This window comes from Apodemus sylvaticus, chromosome 14 (assembly GCF_947179515.1).
Source record: "Apodemus sylvaticus chromosome 14, mApoSyl1.1, whole genome shotgun sequence".
NCBI classification, from domain to species: Eukaryota; Metazoa; Chordata; class Mammalia; order Rodentia; family Muridae; genus Apodemus; species Apodemus sylvaticus.
Window position 1 is genome coordinate 66,531,731 of NC_067485.1, and position 22,975 is coordinate 66,554,705.

Here is a 22,975-nt window from a genome sequence, read left to right on the forward strand (position 1 = left end):
AACAGGCTTTCAGTTTTGTCTGCTAAAATTCTAGACTGTTTTTTTCATTTTTTTCTTTAGAAAGAGATAACGATGAAATCTCTTTTAAATCATGTCATTATAATTTCAGTCTTCTCTCCCTTACATACCCAAACTTCTTTTCTGCATTCTCTATATAACCTAATTCCCAGGCGGTTGGTTGTATTTCCATTCCTCTACAGAAACCACACCACTGTAGTTTTTTACACTTGACTGTCCTATCTCCAGCTAACCAAGAATAGTCTATGCATATGCTCTGAGCTTTTCCTTTAACACTCACTACATGAGAAATTTTAGCACAAGATGTTTGTTTAGAGTGTGAAGATGGAGGCTGGAGAGATGCTTCGGAGGGTGAAGGCCCTGCTTTCCAAGCCTGACGACACGCCTTGGATTTCTAAGACTCACATGATGCAAAGAAAGAGCAGCTCTCACACGTTGTCTTCTGAGGTCCGTGCATACATGCACCCAGGTACATACATCTGTACAAGTACACCTGTCATTCACATGTGTGCACAAACAAACTTATTTTTTACAGAGTGAAGATGTACTTCAAGTACGTCAAATAGATGTTAGTTGAATCATAAAATTCGATTTCCCTGCACAGGGAAAGTGCAGTAGGTATTCTACCTGTGAACTCTATTTGTCCTACCTACACTTAGTGGAACTAGACATAGATATTGGTTTGACCTTAAAAATGATTTTCATGGTTGTTCTGTTTTATTTTCAGGTTCATATTAAAGAACAAAGTGTTTACTAAGAAGGAGTGGGGCGAGTGGTTAGATAAAAGAACTTACACAAAATTATTTTACAATAATTTTGCCAGTTATTGCTTCTAGGCCTTTTGGCTAAGATCAAGTGTAATAATTTTGCCAGTGACCTTGGGTGGCATTGTTGAATATCACACTTTCTTCATTGATAGCATGGGACATCTGTAATTCTCCTGTGGAGGGGTTACATGGACCAAGGCATGTTATGCAGTGGGAAGTTAGACACAGAGATTCTAAATTAGCACAGACAGCAACTGGTAGCTGTTGGTGGCTCAGCATGTAACGTGCTTGTCACACAAGCATTGACACGTGACTTCAGGTCCTCTACCCTGGGTAAAAAGCTGGCTGTACCTGTAACTACATCACTGGTGAGTGAGAAAAAGGAGGATTCTGGGAGCTTCCTAGCCAATCTATCTTTGTCAGTTAATACCAAGTACCATTGAGAGACAGTTTAAAAAAAAATCCCAAACAAATAAACAAAACCAAAGATGGACAGTGTTCTAATGAAGGGGATTAAGATTGACTTCTGCCCTTTGCAAGCATGGTGTGCCTATGTTCCTATCCATATAAATACCAACACCCCTACAGAAGCGTGCATGGGTGTGTGTGTGTACACACACAGGTTTGGGGAGCAAAAATAATTCTTCAAAGACAAGACAAACTCAAGGTTAAGTGAGACTTAACATTAAATAAGAATAGAAGCCTGTGTTCAGTGTTACCTCCTCAGGTAGCAATCTTCCTGCTCACCCTCTAAGAGCACACAACTGACCAACAAAGCCTGTGTCCTCACAGATAAGGTCACATGCCAGAAGGGGCCATCTTAATCCATACTGCCCTCTGAACCTTCTCCAGCACAGTAATAGTGAAGCCTCCCTGCTCAACACCCTTAGAGCACATGTCCTGTAACAAGGTGGTCAGCCTCACACTCTTCACATTACTTAGAACAGTGATACACATTCACAGAATCACAAACAGATTATGGCCCTCTTGGGGGAAGAAGCCACATGAAAGCTGGACTTCCCCCAGATCTTCTCAATGCAATACCACCCCATCCTGTGTTGCTTAATAAATTCTACTCTACCAAAGTTCCGGTACTTTTCATTCAGCTGTGGTAGGACAAAACTCAGGAGAATAACGGGAGACTCCACCCAGCTCTACATAAGGGTCTTTGTGTTGATCTCTGTTTATATCAGAAGGGGGCAGGCAAGGAAATGACAGTGTATTTATAGCCCTGTTTACGATATAGCAAAGATGTTTTGTTACAGCTCTTTAAGAGAATGAAAGAAAAAGGCTTGAGCCACAAAATTTATAATCCTCTTTTCCCTATCCATTTATGGTTTTGAAATAGCCAGAAGTCTCTTTATTATGTTAACACTCCTTATAAGGCTTCTTAACCAAGAGTACAGGGTTTTTTTCTTTGTTTTGTTTTTGCTTTGCTTGCATACATGTGTGGTGTATCTGTATTTGCATGTATGTATTCAAATGTGTATGGGCACACATATAGTATAGGGAGTGTGCACATGTGTATACATGTGACAGGACTTTTCCCTCATTTTCTATCTTATTCATTGGGGTAGGGGCTCTTAAATAAACCCAGCGTTCACTGATATAGGTAGACTACCTAGTCAGTTTTTTATAAGATATAGCCAGCAAAATTTGAGTTTATTCCCAAATTATGCAGATCTTTTCAGAAAATAGCATTAGCTTGCACTTGGTTTCTGGGGAAGCAATCAGCTTTGTTCGATAAAGTACAAGGCACATCTTTGGAGGAAACTCAGTCAAAGTTTAAGAGAGAGAAAGTATGCTCTGGGCATAGGAATGTGTAGGGATGCAACCTGAGCTGTCACCATGACCCAGCATGCTCTAACTTGTGAGTGGCAATGCTGGCCATATCTCACTCAAGTCTGCAGCTATTATATGTCACACACCTGCTCCACAGCACTCAGCACCAAATTAGAAACTAGTAATGTGAACAGGATAGAGACTGTATAAAGTAGTATATTGCAGCTGCAGTTAACTCAAAGACAACAAGGAGAACATTATAATTTCTGGTTACCAAGATACCCATTAGATACCAGGCTTAGTGATGAGAGGCATCCCAAACACTAGTTCCTATGCTCATCTCAAGAAGTCCAAGGTCAGAGAAAGTTCAAGAACCATGTGCTTGCCTCACACAAGGTCATTTGTTAGCACTGCAGTTCTGAGAAGCAAGACTCACTGGCATTTTACAAATGGGGAAAATGACCTAACTAGGTCTTAGTTACTATTTCATTGCTGTGAAGAGGCACCATGAGCAAGAAAGGAAGCACTTGGTTGTGGAGGTCTTGCTTGTATTTTCAGAGGGTGAGTCCAGATCATCATGGCAAGAAGAACAGTAGCAGGCCTGGAGGCATGGTTCTGAATCAGTAGCTAAGAGTTTATATCTGATCCATAAGCATGTGATAGAGAGAGGAAGAGACTGGGCCTAGGGTAGGTCTTTGAAACTGCAAAGCCCACCCTGTATTGATATATTTTCATCAAGACCACACCTCCTTAAAGAAAGTCACACCTCCTCGAAGACCATACCTCCACGAAGAAAATCAAACCTCCTTGAAGACCATACCTACTTGAAGAAGGCCACACATTCTTAAACACCACACCTCCTTGAAGAAGACCATATCATCTAATCTTAAACAGTCACCAGTTGGGAATCAAACAGTCAAATTCATAAGTCTGTGGAGAGCATTATCATTCAAACCACTACATCATATAATATATCAGTAGTTAAAGCCACTGGACCATGGTGGAAATGGAATTCAAATTCATGTCTCTCTGAGTTGAGAGTCAACAGAGATCCAAATTTCCTTGTCTGTTTCTTTACAGGAAAAACAGTTAACTTTGATTCCTGGACAAAGACTTCAGCCTTGGGAAGATGGAGATAATAATGATCTAATGAGAACATGTGGAGATGATTGAGTTTGAAGGAAGAGGTGGGTAGCTTCATTCTTATGAGTGGCAGAACTGAAAGATGCCAAGGAGAGCTGAGCGATACACAAGTGGGCAGAGAATCAGAAGCAAAAGTTGAGATTCAGTGATGACTGAAGCTTTGAGGAGAACAAGGCAGCCTCTGATAAAAACATTGGTGGAAAAACTATATCCAAAGGAAATGTACACAGAAATTCCAATCTTAATATGAGCTGGAAGAGAGTTTCTGGATGAATACCAAGTAGAATCCACAGACCACATATACTAGGCATTCCTTGCTTCTGCAGAAGGTCTTGATGCTCAGTATCAAGATTCCCCTGGTAGATCTTCAGTAGAAACCAGAAACACTGAAGACCAAAATGCCAAACGAGCTAAGACCTGAACTGAGCATTTGATAGATAGACTTCTATACTTTAGTTAAGGAAAATAAAAGTTGATGAAGTATAAGAGGGCTCAGGAAATGTGCTTTCCACCAAAGCAATAAGAACAGAGTTCAAATCCTTAGCACCTTCGAAAAACCTGGGCAAGTCACAGGTGCTTATCACCCCAGCATTGGAAAACCAAAGGAATTAGATCCCTAGGTGTCAATGGCCAGCCACACAAACTGAAACAGTGAGATTATGGGGCAAAACTAGAGTGGAAACAGATAGAGGAGGACTACTGATGTCCTTCTATGGCCTCTGAATGTGCATTCCTTGGGCATACATGCCTGTGCATTCACACATATAACGTACCACATACACACAGCCATACACACATACGAAGCATATCTGAAGAGAACTAGTCTGGCTAGTTAATGACATAGGTAGCTGACTTAGGCATTTTTTTTCTAATATAGTCAACATCCTTAACACAAGAGATTTGCCAGATGTGCGGGTTAGGTTTTGTACATGGTAAAAGAAAGAAAGAAAAGTACCAGGATTGAAGAGGTGACAGAGCTGTTGAAGGGAAAATGTAGAGGCATTTCTTCTACAAAGGGAGGGAGAATGGAAAGGGGCCAGTGCGGCTGTCGGCATAGATCCATGTGCTGGGCAGCTCCTTGTCTACACCGATCTGAGATCATTCTTGTGACTTGCTTCTGTCAACAGAGCACGAGCAAGTGTGACACCAGAGGACAGTGCTGATCACCCTGGAGCTTATACTTTCTTGTTTTACTAAGATTGGGTGGGGAGAACATGCAGCTCATGGCCATGAATACATTAGGGGTGATGGTTAATACCAAACACCAACTTGACAGTATCTTAAATTACCCATGAGCCTCTGGAGACACTAACTAGATTAGGTTAGTATCTGGGCACGCCTATGGAGGCTTCTCTTGATTAACTGAAATGTCGCCACCACCACCACCACCACCACCACAATACAGGCAGCACCTTCCTTCTAGAGGGGACCTGGCCACTATAAGGAGGTCTGGAGAAAAGGCTTTTACTTTTTCTGATGGTCTTTGTGGCCTTTTGGCAAATTCATCTATTCTGTTGCTGCTGCTGCCATCCTCTACTGACAATGGACCCCAGTGGCTTCAACCTTCAAATATGAATTGAAGACCCATGGCTTTACAGGAATCCTCCAGTCTTTGAGTGTCAGACTGAGATGGATACAGCAACCAGCCTTGTGAATTAAGAAGATACCAATTCTTAATATCTCTAATGTGATAACAGCCGTTGTTGGCGGGACTAATGGGACCATGGCGATGTCAACCAATCTAAAAATAGCCCTCTCTAATATATGGCCACTCTATTGGCTCTGTTCCTCTAAGCAATCATGACCACTGAGTCAAATACCCAGATTCCTTTTAATGCAGCTCTGGGAATAACATATGAAGGTCCAACTCAGCCTGTAAGAAGACAAGAGGCCACCAAGATATAAACAAATGACAGAAGGTGTCAATTAACAGCAGAGTAGAGTAATAAATAGTATTGGGATACGTGACTGGACCTATCCAGAATGACACAGGTCCAGAGGTATCTCTACATTTATTTATCATGAGGAGAACAGGCAATGTAAGCTAATGTATCTTTGAACAATAAGCAAATCCATGTTGATGAAAATGTGCCAATACTTAGAAGACATCGCTAGCTAGCTTTCTAGATCATAGAAATTACACATTTCAATAAGAATTAAAATTTCTACAGTAAATACAAGTTTCAGCTGATGGGTTAGAAAATAAGTTTAAAAAAATTGAGAACAAAACACTAGAGAGAAATCTACTTCAGAAGAATTCTCTTCATTACACATCTGACACCTGAGAACCAGAAGACAATAATCAAAGAAAAACTGAGACTTTTTTTTTTCTAAAACTGGAGCAACTGGCCCTTTTCAATGTGTGTATAAAAGCCAAGCACAATAAACAAAAAGATTCACACCAAGGCAGATCACGCCAAGCTGTCAAAACACCAAAGGAAACAAAATTCCTCGAGCACAGGAGAACTGAACGTACCCACATCACAGCCACAGAATACCACTGTGCTCAGACAGCTCTGGAAACTAAGCCACAAGCCAACATATTCACCAATCCGAAGGCAAATGGTTTTCATTATTGAACATTATACCAGACAAACTAGTAATTAAATGTGAGGGTATAACAAAGACATTTCCAGTTGGCAAGATCTTAAAAAAATAATTAACCTTTTGCTTAAACTTGGAGCTAGAAGCTCCAAGTCTTCCAGCTGCCTTTATAAACTTTGCATCCTCAAGAGCTAGGTAGTGTATAAATTGCTTCACACTCTACTTGCTTTCTTTTTCAGACATGAAGCTTCATTTGTCCGTCCTGGAAGGTCTAGTTTTAAGATACTACTTCCTCTAAAAAAAGATTCTTTATCCCAGCCTTCTGAGTACAATGTTTTCCTTTCCTGCCTACCAGACCTTTCTACCCATCCAGGTACTTTGTTTGACCTGTATGACACCTCTCCTCAAACAACAGAAGCTTTCAGTAGGCAAAAGCCTTGCCCATTTGTCCTTTGTAGCTCTGGTCATAAGGTCTTTCCTACACACCAACCATACTAAGTACAACCCTTTTGATAGACAGGCATATTGAAAAGGGCAGTCAAAACTGAGTTTCAGTCTTCTCTGAGAACACCACACCCAGATTATTATATCTGTGTTCTTCAATCCCTTCCACATCCAGATTCCCCAACATAGTCTCTGCCTAGAAGGCAGATGACATCATCTTGACAAGTGCAAAGGGTAAAAAAGGACATTATTCTTTCAGTAAAAATGTATGATACTGGATATATGTCCTAGTTTGCTTTTTTGTTGTTGTTGTTGCTCTGATCAAACACCAAGATCAAACACAATTCTGGGAAGAAAGAGTTTATTTGGCTTATAGGTTAAAGTCAAGGCAGTACCTTGATGCAGAGACTACAAAGGAATTGCCATTTCCCTGTTTGCTCATTGGTTTGCAGTCAGCAGCCTTCCTATACAGCACAGGACCACCTGCTTAGGGCTTTGCATCAGTCAGCAATCCCAAAAGAAAATTCCCTATAGCCATCCACAGGCCAGTCTGAAGTAGGCGGATTGAGGTTTCTTCTTCCCAGGTATATCAAGTGGACAACAAAACTCCCACAATACGTAATGATAATACATAATAAGTTAAAATATTTCTCACAGGAAAGAGGAACACTCCTCCACTGCTGGTGGGGTTGCAAATTGGTACAACCACTCTGGAAATCAGTCTGGCGGTTCCTCCGAAAACTGGGCACCTCACTTCCAGAAGATCCTGCTATACCACTCCTGGGCATATATCCAGAGGATTCCCCACCATGTAATAAGGATACATGCTCTACTATGTTCATAGAAGCCCTATTTATAATTGCCAGATGCTGGAAAGAACCCAGGTATCCCTCAACAGAAGAGTGGATGCAAAAAATGTGGTATATCTACACAATGGAGTACTATTCAGCCATTAGAAACAATGAATTCATGAAATTCTTAGGCAAATGGATGGAGCTAGAGAACATCATACTAAGTGAGGTAACCCAGACTCAAAAGGTGAATCATGGTATGCACTCACTAATAAGTGGTTATTAACCTAGAAAACTGGAATACCCAAAACATAATTCACACATCAAATGAGGTACAAGAAGAAAGGAGGAGTGGCCCCTGGTTCTGGAAAGACTCAGTGAAACAGTATTCGGCAAAACCAGAACGGGGAAGTGGGAAGGGGTGGGTGGGAGGACAGGGGAAGAGAAGGGGGCTTATGGGACTTTCGGGGAGTGGGGTGGCTAGAAAAGGGGAAATCATTTGAAATGTAAATAAATTATATCGAATAAAAAAATGTAAAAAAAAAAAGAAAGAAAAGAAAAGGAATAAACACAAGAAATCAAATAAAAAAAAAAAAGAAACAAAAAAAAATATTTCTCACAGGTGAAGAAACTTCTACCCAAATGTTCACAGCAGGATTGTTCACAAAAGCATCAATAATTCAAATGCCTCCTAATTGATACACTTGTCAAATGCCAAATACAGATGTAAAGGTGTCGTCTTTGACATTGAAAAATGTAGTAATGATAGATGCCATTGTATGAGCAATAAAAACATTATGTGAGAGAATGCAGGTGGCCACAGAGGACCAGCTACACCCTGATTCCATGGGAATACAGTGACCATCCAGAGAAAAAGCTGATTGATGGCCTTCCAGGGTAGTGGAGTTGCAAAGGATGATGTATAACTTAATGTACTTGGGATTCCTCATAAAGAAAATAAAAATGTACTAAAGCTGATGATAGTCAGAATAGTTCAACTCTAAATACACTTAAAATCCATTAGTTTATCTAAATTATTCTCTGGACAGTCTCCAAAATGTTGTGCAAACAGGGTTTGAACACTTATCTTCCCAAGTACTAGAGTTAGAGGAATGAACTATCATGTCTGGTATCATAGGCATTTATTCACATGTCTCGAAATCTGTTTATTAAATACCAATTATAAATTTCTTTCTTATATTTCATGAGATCAAATAGTGAGAAATCAGGCTGCTTGCCACCACAGTTTGGTACTGTGATGTTTACTGTTGTCAGCTTGACAAAATCTAGAGTGACGGGGAGATGGGCATCTAGGTGTATCTGTGGGGTTTGTCTGGATTGCAGTAATTATTTATAGCGGGTAAAGCCACCCACGGTGGCTGTCAGCATTCCTTGCCTAGGATCTTAGGCTACCTAAAATGTACAAAGAGAGCTGGTCATTAGCATATGATCCATCACTCTTTGCTTTGGATTAAGGTGTGAAGCGACCAGAAGCTTCAAGATTCTGCCCCTTGGTTTCCCCACCATGATGGTGTGCCATTGGATTCTAAGCCCTTTCTCCCTTAAGTTGCTTTTGTCCGGCTGTGTTAGATCAGCAACAGAAAAAGTAACAACCCATAGCTGAGGAACAGAGAGAAGGCAAGTAAGCAAAGAGGCCAAACTCTCTTTGATAAGAAACCCAACCCTAAGATAGGAGAGTTACTTAGAAGCAGCATTTATATATTCTCAAGGGTAGAGTCTTAATAACTTAAACACCATTCATTAGGCCTGCCTTCCAACGGTTACCCTGTGAATCAAGTTTCCAGTATGTGGACTCTGGGAACAAAATTTGAGCCATTGTACAAAGTGAGTTCCAGTGTTAGCCTCCAATAAACAGAACCAGAAATCACCACAGTACCTAAGTACAAAATTACCCTTGTTACAGTTTCACAGGAATTTATTCCTCTCTCATTCATCCAAGAAATACTTATTTGGTCTATAGTATATGCCAAGCTAACTTTAAATGACAGATTAGATTTCAATATGTAACTTCATAAAGAAGGAATTACAGTGAGAACTAACTAAATTCTTATTACTTGTTTCTAGAACAATCTCAACCATATGAACTTGTACGCCAAGTACAAGACAGAGTACGCAAAGGATGACAGAATTGGACAAGTCAAAATGCATCTGGGACCTAGAAACATCAAAGTAAAAATCAAAGTCATCCATTGACTCTAACTTGTCTCAAAAACACGTCTGCTCTCTGCCTACTTAATACATCCTATTCCAGAGAGGTGAAAACAAAGTGGTATGGAAAATTCTGGGTCCTAGTAGCTGCATCACTGCCCAGTTACATAACCTTTCATAGGTCATTTAACTTCAGAAGACAGTGATTCCAGTTTCACTATTTGCCAATTCCTTTATTTCATGTAGGTACCATTAAAGCAGCTAATGGATAATGTTGTTCCTCTTTATATGGGACCACACTCCAAAAGCAGAGGAGAAATCTAGTCCATGCATCACACATATGAATTAATGTCGTCCATTAGCCAAGTAAAAACATCAATTCGCAATATCATTCTATTTGGGGGATGATTATAAAATAAAGAGGTAGACAGTGCTACTGCTACTCCTGCTTTTCAAGGAGATGAGAATTAAAAGACTGCCCACCCAGGCATGAGATGAAATAAACGCTTAAATTTCACTACTTTCCTCTTTCATCAGAACAAATTCACTGTAGATTTAGCCATTGGAACAATCAAGTTCTAAGGTACTAACCCACTTTGACAGACAAGTAGATATAAATAAACTATTTTGATTAAACATAAGAAAATGTTTTTCCCATTATTTTGCCTTTGCTTTAAATTGTCTTTCTTGCCCTTTCATATTTAACATTGTTTTTATCTAGAGTCTCTTTGGGTCCTGAGACAAGGAACATTAATCTAACTTGGCTTAGAAGCCACACTTAGAGGCACACTAGGGGCGAAAGGCTTAGAATTTTTTGTAGCTAAGGCAGTGAGTCCCTGACATAACAGGGCACAGCCGCAGACAAAAATACCCCTGGATGGATAATTAAAGATTTTGATGGCTAGATCTATAACATATTGGGTTGTAGGGGGAAAAAAAGGCTGACCATGGAAAGCAGTTTAAATTTGTTGAGTATAAATTAGCTGCAAGCAGAACAATTTTATTTTTGAAATAAACTCTGCTAATTTTTCCTTGACTTTTCTTTAAGTTCAGGTGCAAAAGTTAGAATGTGGAATTGGGTTCTGAATCACAGAACATATCTGTGACAGTGTACCCTCCTGGCACAGTAATGCTAGGGAGCATTCATTGTCTGCAGTTCTTCAGCTTCAGCTTAATAATATCTTCCAGTGGCTAATTTGTGGCAGGGAATAGGTGAGCTAACCGCAACCAGGTTACATTTGGCTTTTCATTTTTCACTGCCAGAGAAGAGAGGCATGTGCTTAAGGTCTGTCTAGCAATTAAGGCGGTGAGACCCTGAGCTGGTTTCCTGCCAGCTGTCAAGGCAGAAGCACTGTGCTTTAGAAGTGAAGGTCTCCCAGCAGTAGCTTGGTAACCACTACCGAAGCTGTTCTAGAGGCCATGAATATTACACAAGGTCACTCCATGCATTCAAGCCAAGCCCCCATTCCCATAGCAACACACACAGATTTTACTCCCCCTAGAGACCAGGCAGCAGGCAGAAACCTTGGATAATGCCCTGATTTTTCCTAGCGAGATCAATGCCCTACTTCTTCATTTTCATAGTAGTGATTTTCTTTCTTTTTTTTTTTTTAAAGGCAACCAGTAACCATTTGGAAATGTTCGCTCAGAAGTTACAAACCAAGACACCTCCACAGATTGTGGACAACAATCTATGGTTTCAAATGAGTTCTTATTCAAATGTCTGCAGAGGACAATAAAATCATGATCCCAATGATAATGAGCTATGTCACAGGTTCACAGCCTGAGTGAATCCAGCTTGGGACCAGTTCCTTGAACTTCAGAACAGGTTTGCTTTGGCTCTTTCAAGAGCACAGACTCCATCATAGAACAAAGAGAAAAACTTTGGTGGTGGGGGGGTGTCAGTCTAATCAATGAAATCCTTTGTTGCTTTCGTTTGCCTAAGTAGCACAAATGAACACACACAGAGAGCACTGCAAACCACCTATGAGGTAAACTTTATGAGAACTGTTGGTTTAGACTGGGGAAATAAACCTTAGCGTCTGCACTGTTTTGTAAACAGAGACGGTTCACTGGCAAGATGAAGTAAAATATTTTGGTATCACAAGCCATTTTTCCTCTTCCTCGTGTATTTGGAAATCCTTTTGTTTGTGTTTAAATTAACCTCCCTCCCACGGGAATGAGTTGCTTAGATTAGAAAACAACATTAAAGATTATTATTAATATCACATTTCCCCTAATTATGCCTGTGGTAAGCAAGCCAACCGATGGAGTAATCTGGTGGGTCAGGCATGAGGTTCAGGGGGTACATCCACAGGCAGGCCCCTCAGGGGCACCGTGCCCTTCCCCCTCTACCCCCCTCCAAAAAAAAAAAAAAGATGTGTTTTTTTACCTTTGCTTTTTCCAACTGGGCCTGGGCCTGCCGCTCAGCTTCCCTACGAACTGCCTCCCGGTCCTCTTCCAAAGACACATCTGAATCGGATGGGCGGCTGGTGTAGGAGTCTGCCGAACCCTGCGGAGGACAATGTATATTATGAAATAGATCCAAGTGTGTGATGGGCACACGGGAAACGCCTCACCGATGTGTTAGTTTCCTTCCTGGAAGGGGCTGTAAATTCCTGAAAAGAGGAGAAAATAAACCATTTGGCAGCAACCCACCTTGAAAAAAAACACCCTTTGCCCTGCATATCCTTCACCATGGTAAGCTCTGTGAACCGAGACACCATTTCTTCTGGGTTCATTTACCAGAAAGTATCCTTTCTGGAAGCCTCTACCACTTCTTTGAGCATTAAACCAGCTCCGTGGTGCAGTGCAGAGCTGAAGGGCATTGATACGTTTCAAGGATAACTCCCAACACCAGCCCGGAGGCAGAACAAGTATTTACACCCACAGAGACCAACAAAACACATCAAAGGGAATCTGATGAGTTACAAACTTGAACCCTCTGTAATCTTGCTGCCGGGATACAACTCCCATTATCATCTTCTCTACATCATTTTCCACCTGCTACCTTCTCCAATATATATATATATAGTAAGACACTCCAGCCTGCTCCCTTCCCTCTGTCAGGAACATATTTAAAAATACCTGTACACAGATATTTAGTGAGAGCTGGCTACCGACAACACCTGCTCGAAAGAGATTTCCTCTGGTAATAAATTACCAGAGCGCTGGAAAGGGAGCTCAGAAAAATGTCAGGAATCTCCCTAGCTCCCTCTCATGCAATCACGAGCTTATTAACTAAATCAAACCACCCTCTCCGCAGGCACTTGCTGCAACAACAACAACAGAAAAGCAAAGGAAACACTGTCTCCCCCGGAACAAAAAGCCCTCTCGCTTACACAGATGTCCGAACTCTTCAGCCTTCCTCCCTTGGCTCTTTTCAGAAGCCTGATCCAGGTGGCCTTCATGAGCCGGGTAGCGCCTTTATCTTCCGCAGCTGCAGCCCAGGGCACAGATCCTCAGAGCGCGCTGAGCCCTGGAGAATCCTGGCACCTTTGCTATCCATGCTCTGAGAAGCCCCTCTTCTCAGTCCCCTTCTGCCTCTGGGGCTCTCACTCCCAGCCCCAGTAGACTTCTGTCTGAGGAGAATCTTCTTATTTTCCCATCTCAAGAGGGAAAACACACACACACACATACACACACACACACACACACACTAATAATTTCTATTGCTTTCGAAATAAAGACAGGTCCAAGTTCAGAGACTGCCTTCAACTTGTTTAAACTCAATGCATTATATTACTCTTAAAGAGACTCTTCCCGGCACTTGACTTGTTAAAGGAAATTAGTTTCAAGAGGACATTTAGAAAAACAAAAGTAAGCAAGCAAACAAACCCCTAGACTGTGCCCTGATATTTCCAAGGTAAAGTTCAAGCCTTATCTTTAGAGATCAGGAGGGGGTGATGGGGGAGGGAGGGTGCACTCCCTGCACTGGGCATGCTCCAAGCGAAGCTTCTTTGCAGATGCTGGCATCACACTGTTGGTTTACGTCAAACTGCCATTTTTTAATTCAAAGTGTAAACAGCCGGGAGGGTCTCTCAGCTTCTATAGTAACAGGCACATGGTACTACGCCTGTCAGCTTTCTGTTCCAGATGAATCCATCTCCCAAAGACAAAACCTACTGTCTTTTCATTGAGAAATCATTTCCCATTCCCTGCCAAAAAACAGGCTATGTTATGCCACAAGTAATCGTAATAGCCTTCGCATGCACGATATTGCACAGTACAGATCGAAAAGTGCCCATTCGTTCTATCTGGCAATTAATCTGTATAAACAAGATGCAAGACAGAGAGATGAGGCCATTTAATTAGTGCACAGAGTCATCATAGCTTTATAAAGCAGTGGATTTAATGGAGCTCAAAATGACTCTGGCCTGCTTCTCCCAGTGAGAAATCATCACCAAAATAGGTATGTGAATTGTCATAGTAATGTATATAAAGACATTTCAAAGCTTTGCTGATCTATTAGCCAGTTAACATTCACAGAATACAGTAACTGAGTCCAAATTCTTCCTGTAGATAATTAGGGCTTAAAAAGGAAAGATATGAGTGTTATTGATTTTCTGGATGAAATGGGGTTATATTTTTATGTTTCTGTATGAAGAAATGCTTATTGCCAAGTTTTAGAAAGTAAACAGAATTTGAAAACAGACTGCATGGACAGTCTGGACTGTCCATGGAAGTATGGATAGGATTACCTTGTCCAGCCTCACCTAAATTTTAGCTGGCCAAAGTGGCATGCCGCTAATGTCATTACTCAGGAGGCAGAGGCAGGAGGATCATGTTTCGCCAGACTGGGTTAAGTGATGAGACTCTACCTCAAAATAAACAAATTAATTAATTAATTAAAAATGATAATGAGAACCTCTTTACCCTCGTCCCTTCCTTTGGACACTCACCTAATACTGATTTCTAAAAGCCAAATAGTTAAAACATGGTCTACATAATAATAGGAACTGATTGCATCCTAACCCAACATTATGACATAAATGAATGGCCTGCTCATAGTATTATGAAGTTAATGTACAGTGTCAGGAGCTTAAAATTTCTTTGCAATTATTTTTTTGGTTCAAGCAAAATATAAAACGGACAAACAAATCTTCCAATGCAGAGGTGGTTTCTGATGTTCCAAAACCTCTCTCATCTGTAGCACCAAACTGGTGAATAATCAAGTTCAATTACACTCCATGGGGGGCCTTGGTCCCCATTGTCACCAGTTTGGACATTTAAAGTGCTGAAGGGTCAGTTGACACCCCAGTGTAGACAGAAAGCTTCTCATTGGTGCAATGGCCTTGGCTAGCCAGAACACCAGTCTCACTGCAAAGTTGTTTATCCTCCAACTCTTATATCTTTTTCCTGCTCCCTCTTCTACGATGTTCCTGAGTCATAGACACAGTGATACAAATGCTTCCAGGCTCCTCAGACTCTTCAGACTCGGGACTTCAAAGTTGCTTATTTTCTATACATTGATCAGGTTTGAGTTTCTCCATTCATCACAACCAACTGCTAATGAACTCACTGCAGATATGGCTATGTGCATAAGAACTGTGCAGGACTAGATCCATCGCCATTTCCTTGTGCATTCAAGAGGGCTTTGTGAGGCTACATCCGTTCAAGGGTTAGGAGAAAGTAAGGGTCATCCAGGGAGGGATATGTCATTTTCTTTAGTGTTTAGCAATTGATATATTGCCCATGTTCCAGTAAATAACTCCAGATTTATGTTCAAGGGAGCAACTTTAATTAAACTCAGTGGATCTCTCTCTCTCTCTCTCTCTCTCTCTCTCTCTCACACACACACACACACACACACACAGGTCGGGCAGGGAGGCAGGGGGAAATTAAAGTATGAGGGGGCTTTGTTGGAAGAAATGCATCAATGGGCAAGAGGGAATTGGTGAGGGTACAAGAGTGTGTATGCGAGTCATAAAAATCGATAACATATATGCATGAAATTATTTATGAACTAATGATAAAAGCTAATACGATTTATCACGCTATAAAAACTCATAATATTATTGTTTTTAAATAGAAGTAGTGAGATGGCTCAGTGCTTAATAACATTGGCTTTTCTTCTAGAGAATCCCAGGTCAATTCCTAGCACAGGCATGACTCTTCACAACTATCAGTAAATCGAGTCTTCAGGGGAGCTGCTGCCTTCTTTTGGCATCCTTGGGTACCAGCACACACATGGTACAGAAATAAACAGACAAGCAGACCAAATAGCTATATACATTAAATAACTAAATAATTCAGAAATGGAAACAGAGATTCTGTCATTAAGAACCTCATCCTGTCAGGTAGAGAATGCTCACAGGACACAAAACTTTGGTTTCTTCATTCTCTTTTAAAAGAAGTAAAACTGAAAAAGTCCATTGCTAGTGACCAGGTTTAACTTTTACACAGAATAATCGTTTTGATGGTGTTTACAGGCTTAAAGAGTTCAGCAGCCTCCCAATACTTGGAGGTAGAGGCCAAGTAGATCTCTGTGTGTTTGAGGCCAGCTAGGTCTACAGAGTGAGTTCCAGGACATCATGTCTTGAAAAACAAAACAAAATTAAACAGAACAAAAGAATTCAACAGTCTTTAGATATCACTTCACCAATGTCCGTCTATGATCTTTTGAATATTTGCTGCAATTCATTTACCTCTAGTTTCTAAAATGAGACCATGAGCTGATCTTGTTTGGAGCTGAAGACTATAAACTCACAATATAGTTGCTATAGGAGATATAAGTACCCACTGTAGAAAGAGAAACATGGCCATGTCCTTGAATTCTCCCATCCCAAGATAGTCACCCTTAAATGCTAGAAGGTTTAGTGTCCAGAGCTGCCACATTTTTGAAAGACACACTTCTAATGGAAGCATCACACTTAACCTTCTTCCTTCTGGGAGCAGGGAATTACGCAGAGAATAGCTATCTATCCAATTAGGCTTTTGCCTTTCCTACCATATGGGCTTTCTGGGTCATCGTGCCTGGAGTAGTCTTGAGATGAGAACATCTGGCAGTCATTTCCATAACTATTGAACAGGTTCATTACAAAATGTCTCCTTGATGAGTTGCCTGCTTGTAGCATTTGTCCTTGCAGACATGCTGTATGTTCACCTGTGCATATTGTTCTTCCATATTTTCAGGCTCACACCGCTGAGTGTACAGCTCAAAAATGCAAGTTGAGGCTAACGTCCACCAGTAGGACATCCCACGAGCAATTATGTTTATTTTCAGAAATCTCATTGTAACTATGTTAATGCTTACAGAAAAACTCAGATTGTATCTGCTCTTTAGTTTCTCTTTCTGCTTTTATGTCACTTATGTGTATAAACAAAATATTATCCTTTCCTTGAGTGTTTTTTGTTTGTGTGAAATTTGGTTTTTTGAAACCGTTCTCTGTCTCACAATCCTAACTGGTTCCTATATCACCGTTTTTGAGCATTTTTGTGCTTTATTCTTTAAAGTCAACATGATAAGAGCTCTAAGCCTACCTGGGAAGTAGCATCCTGAATCCCAAGTGGTGCCATCTACTTCTGTAGGAATCTTCCTATGAAGTCTAAAGCAATGCTCTTGAGCAAAATCAATTTAACTTCTAAGTTTTCTAGAGGCACCTGCTTCTTACCTGGAGACTGCAAACCTCCTTTGTAAATCTATACCGACTCAATACCAAATTTGATTCAAATTGTTTCCCTGCTTGGACCAAACCTGGCACAGGTGTGCCATCTCAGTCCTGTACTGGTCAGGAGGGAAATGGACGAGAACCAGGGGAGACACTTTGCTCATACTTGCTGCTTAGCTGTGGCTGGCTGCTAGGGAAGATAATCCGTTCACTCCTCATATTGTCACTATCTATAGTTTAAAAGTTTGGTTTTGGTTTCCAAGAGAAATGTAGTTTTTGTTTGTTTCTTTTTATACTGTTACTGGAAGTTCTCTGATTCATGGATTCCTTCACAGAAACAACTCTCAACTACTTACCAATAATGACAGATCTTGGTGCTAAAAATTCAGAATGAGAGTAAGATAGTGAGATGAAGCATATTTTCTCACCTATTCGATACTTTAATTGAAGATGTCATATATTGATGTTTACATGCATATGATGAGCATCTCAAATATGACTGGCTGTTATTCAGCTCAGTGTCAAAACACAGTACCAGAAGTGGCAGTAAGGGACTCTTACAAGGGCATCCCAGTGTGATACCTTTATGATTATGTAAAAAGTCAATATGTTAGTTTCAATTTTATTAAGAGAATATAAAAATTTATGAACATTATATAGTATACACTGATGAAGAGCTCAGGTATATGTATAAAATTAAGGATCCCACAAAACCACCTACATGCATTTACTGAGCACAAGCTTCTTTGAAACTTCTGTACTCCCAACCAAATGTAGGAAGGAGATACAGCTGTGGAAAAGACTCAAGTGTCTTGCTATCATTATTATACTTGATAGAATTATGAAGAAGATTTCTTTTTTAAGTGTTAGTAGAAAAATACAAACTGTATAGTGTATAGGTAGGGTAGGGTAATGACAATCTTAGTGACCCTAAGTGAAAAAAGAAACTAATTCAAACAGGGATGTACTGAGAGAGAAGACAGAAGGAAGAGCGTAAGCTCAGACCGAGGACAAGACATATTCAGAGTCTTCACTGCTGTGTCACATTGTTTTCTGTTGTGATAAAATGCTGACTACAACAATGTGGAAAAGGACAGAGTCCCCCTCAGCTCACTTGTCTGGGTCACAGCCGATCCTTGAGGAGATAAGGGCAGGGGAATATGAGCAGAAACTGAGGTAGAAACCACAGAAGAAGTTGGCTTATAGGCTTGCTCCCAGTCTTATATTTGGGTGACTTAATGTTTTAATAGTCTAGCACTACCTTTGTAGGGAAATGACTGTCTCTAGTCACCTAGGTAGGAAAGGGGTTGTCTATAGTGACCTGTTAGGGAAGGGTTGTTTATATTGACCTATGTAGGAAAGGAGCTGTCTATATTGACCTATGTGGAGAAGGGGCTGTCTATAGTGACCTATGTGGAAAAGGGGCTGTCTACAATGACCTATGTAGGGCAGTTTCTGTCTACACTAGGCTGGGCCCTCACACACCAATTAGGAATCAAGAAAATACCTCACAGACATTGGGGAGCCAATATGATGAAAGCAAATTTCTTGCTTGATGTCTCCTCTGTCCAGTCATGTCAAAGTTGACAACCAAAATCAATCACCACCATTGAAAAGAAGTCTGTATAGTTGACATGTTATATTTTCAGTAAGATTTCTTTATATTCTTTCCTGGCTCTTGCAGATGGACTTGTATATGGACTATGTTGAGACTCCTACATACATGTTCTTGTCCTGCTGAATTTACACCCTTTTCTTAATTTGAGGGGTGACACTTATGTCATTATCTGTATGACCACCATTATTAGAAACATTGTTCCTTCCAACACCTTAACAAGGGTATTGGCTTTCTTCCTTTTAAATCCATCATCACTTTTTAAAAGTTAAGTAGTGTGTTTTCGATTGTCCTGGCTTATGTTAATAGGAAGGTTAAGCTTGATGTGTGATCGACAGAGACTATTGATTTATGAATGTTTGTATAGCACCAGACACTAAACTAACAAATCTCACCCAGTTTATCTCTAGTCAGGTTTATTTTTATTGAGAGGAAAACTGAGGCATAGAGAAGTTAAATGACCAAACCAAAGTCACACAGTCACAATGGAGTTAGGGGTGAATTTTTAGTAAAATGCATCCAAGTCCCCAGAGGCCAGTTTACAAAAAAGCAAGGCAGGACAAACCTTTGTATACAATTGATGCTTCTACTATTGAAAAGCAGATCCCTTCTGTTTACCAGTCACAGGCACTGCAATTTCTAGCAGTCATAAAACACCAGAATGATTTCCAAATTGGTAATTTCAGCTTTGATAAGTTTGGTGCATTGTGTGTGTGTGTGTGTGTGTGTGTGTGTGTGTGAGAGAGAGAGAGAGAGAGAGAGAGCTGTGCTCACTATCTTCATTGCTGCCAAATTTCACTTTGCCAAAAGGCATGACGCATGTACAATGAGGATCCAATAAAACAGATAATTTCACATTTATTCATACAGTGCTATTTTGTGGATTTGGCTGCTGCGACTCTGAAATTTGCCTCAGAGTATCTCAAATTTTTGACACATTTTTTTCATCACCTATCCACAATAAAATGTAGATGGTGGAATGGAAGAACAATGGAAGTCAAGAAACCCGCTATTTAAATGTTTCTCTCTTCTCTGGAAATGAATGCAACTTTGGTAAGATGGCCTTCAGAAACCTCAGTGGCAGCCAGCCCACCTTGAATGGGCGATAATTCAAGCTCATCAGAGGAACCTTTAGGTTCAGCAGGAAGCGTTGATACCTGTTAGCCCTGAAGCTGAAGAAATTATAAATTTTAATGGTGAGCTTCAAACTCAGAGATGCAGGCCCTGGTATGCCAAGGAAGGTGCTTCATAGATGATTAATTTATGGGTCAGATGGAGCCTGGCTGTGACTAGCACTACCTCACAGACTGTGGTTCTGAGGAAATTATACAAGAAGCAGGAGAAGTAAGCTGACTGCCAGCACCTCTACCTTCCTCCCTCCCTCCTTCTCTCCCTCCCTCCCCCCCCCCACTCTCTCACTCTCTCTCTCTTTCACTCTTTCCCTCTTGTTCTCGCTCTTCCTCCCTCTCTGCTTTCTGGTCCAAAAGAGAATCGCAAGCTCCCACCTCCATGGGCACAGCCCCAAGATACCACCCCTCCTCAACCCTGATGAGTTGTATTCTCTCAAACCAGAACAGAATTAAATTCTTTCCCTGTTTTTTTCGTCCCAGGTCCTTGTTCATGACACATGGACACTCTTGTCACTGCTACTCTTCACACATGATATCATGTCTCCGCTTTGACTCTCTCCACTCTGCCAGCTCCTGCCTATTTTATTCTCCTTTTCAGGAAAATTAGTCTAGAAAATGATGAGCACATGGAATCCAATTTCTCTGTTCCAGTTCTCTCGTAACCCTCATACGCCCCTACTCCACTAACACTCATGGACACATCTTTCTCGATCTTGGGAGTGTTTAGTACAGATGACCACACCCTGGTTGTTAACTTTTCCAGACTGACTTTCAAGATACCACTAGATATTTATTTCTTATCCATTACCTGTGCCTCCCAAGTCTCACTTTCTAGAATTTCTTCCTCCATCCAACCTCTAAGTGCTCACTCTTCCTAGAACCTGCCACCCCTCATAAACACATTATTTAGTTCCAACTTTTCAAGCTTATTGATGCAGACACCAGAAACCTTCTTCTTTTATTCTACACACAAACATCATTGCTTCCTTTTATTTTTCTCAAACATTGCAATGCTACGTCTGCAAACATCTGAGTTATAAAACTGTGACCTGCCCCTGCCTATCAATGATTCTGATCTCATTTACCTTATTGTACATATAAAAACAATGCTTCTACTTTCTTATACATAATTTACCTGCTGGATTTATTGTTTGGTATCTAACTCTACAAGGTTTTTGTTTTCCTTCTATTTCATTTGCTCATATGTCAGAAGTGTCTTGCAATGTGGGAGGCATGCTCTATAAATATATATTGAATGAAAAAAAAAGGGAGGAGGGGGGAGAGGGACAGGGGGAGGGGGGAGGGGGAGGGGGGAGGGAAGAGAGGTGCTGGCAGTCAGCTTACCTTCTTTTTCTTGTATAATTTCCTCAGAACCACAGTCTGTGTGGTAGTGCTAGCCAAAGTCACTTATTATCAGTCAGTTAATAATCACATGACATAACAAGCAAGCCACTCCAAGTCAGAAAGAAATTATTAAGCAAAACTTTTATCTCACCCTCCTTCCAAACCTTCAGTGATTTTATATTTTGACAAAATGACTAAGGCTTATTTTTGTGTATGCCTTCTTTTCACATAATTTCATCTTCTCAGGTTAGGAATGCAAGGTTTCAACCGTAAAATTGCCAGAGATTCATAGCACACCCAAAGGCAGACTCATGTCCTCACCTCCCAGGCTAAGTTTCCCCTCTGTCAGATGCATACACTAAACTGGAGTGGCTAGGAAGAATGTGCTGGAAGGTTTTCTTATAGATAGCTCAAAACAAGCTGTAAATACCAGGCTGTAGAGCATTTACTGGCGTCCCAAGGCACTGTCTCTTCTATTCCTACAGAGCTGGACCTGAAATCCATGGCACAAAGTGTGCCTACCCGTGTGACAGATGGCTTAAACAGCTCAAGTCAGAGCTGAGGGTGGTGTACAGGAGAGGCTGAGGCAGGAGAAAAATGAACTTAAGGCAGTCTGATTTATGGCCTAGGCCTTGTCTCAAAACAACAATACATAACAACCTAAACAAAAGGTATAATGTAATGTGAGTACTATGTAGAAAAAGTAGGATCAGCCATAGGAGGACCAAGGGGAGGTAAGGGTCACCAGAGTCATGAGTATGATCCATGCACATGCATGAAAATGTCATAAACATTATTCTGTATACTCGGTAAGTGCTAATAAAAAAGAACAAAAATGGGGCTGGGGAGATGGCTCAGCAGTTAAGAGGACTGACTGCTCTTCCAGAGGTCCTGAGTTCAAATCCCAGCAACCACATGATGGCTCACAACCATCTTATAATGGGATCTGATGGCCACTTCTGGTGTGTTTGAAGACAGCTACAGTATACTCACATACATAAAATAAAATCTGTAAAACAAAACAACAACAACAAAAAAAGGTGAACCATTAAAAAAAAAAGAACAAAAACATCCAGCCCTTATAAGAAGGAAATTGTTCTTCAAGTAATTTTGAATGTGTAATATATACATTCATATATTTACATGTATATGTATATATTTTGTAATGAACCCTGATCCTTAAGCACACAGCGTGTAAAATGTGTGGTATGTGTTCTTCCACTGAATCAATCCCTAGGTTCTCTTCACTGGACAAATACAGAATTCTAGAATATCTTTTTTTAAAAAGTAATTTATTTATCTTTATTGTACATACATTGGTTTTCTGTCTGCATATATGTCTACGTGAGGGTGTCCGGTTCCTTGACACTGAAATTATAGACAGTTGTGAGCTGCCATGTGACTGCTGGGAATTGAACCTGGGACCTACAAAAGAGCAGTCAGTGCTCTAAACTAGTCAGTGCTGTCAAACACTGAGCCATGTCTCCAGCATGAATTCTGGAATATCTTAATAGATGGTCTATTAGTTAATAATGGTCATGTGCAGAGATCAGTTAAGGTACAATTCAATCAAACACAAAAATCTTGACACTTTTTTATCCACATGAGCTGTCCTGTA

The 22,975-nt window shown here is 40.6% G+C and overlaps 1 protein-coding gene across 1 annotated transcript in view; it reads right to left on the reverse strand.

Moving 5' to 3' along the window:
• Cacnb2 (calcium voltage-gated channel auxiliary subunit beta 2) overlaps positions 1–16,628 on the reverse strand; it is a 105,736-nt gene extending 89,108 nt beyond the window's left edge. Inside the window, exons 1-2 of the mRNA XM_052156636.1 lie at positions 16,608–16,628; positions 12,051–12,170 (exon numbers count right to left, since the gene is read on the reverse strand). Of these exons, the coding sequence (XP_052012596.1) occupies positions 12,051–12,170; positions 16,608–16,628 (141 nt within the window). The remainder of the gene's footprint in view (positions 1–12,050; positions 12,171–16,607) is intronic.
• Positions 16,629–22,975: the final 6,347 nt, after the last annotated feature.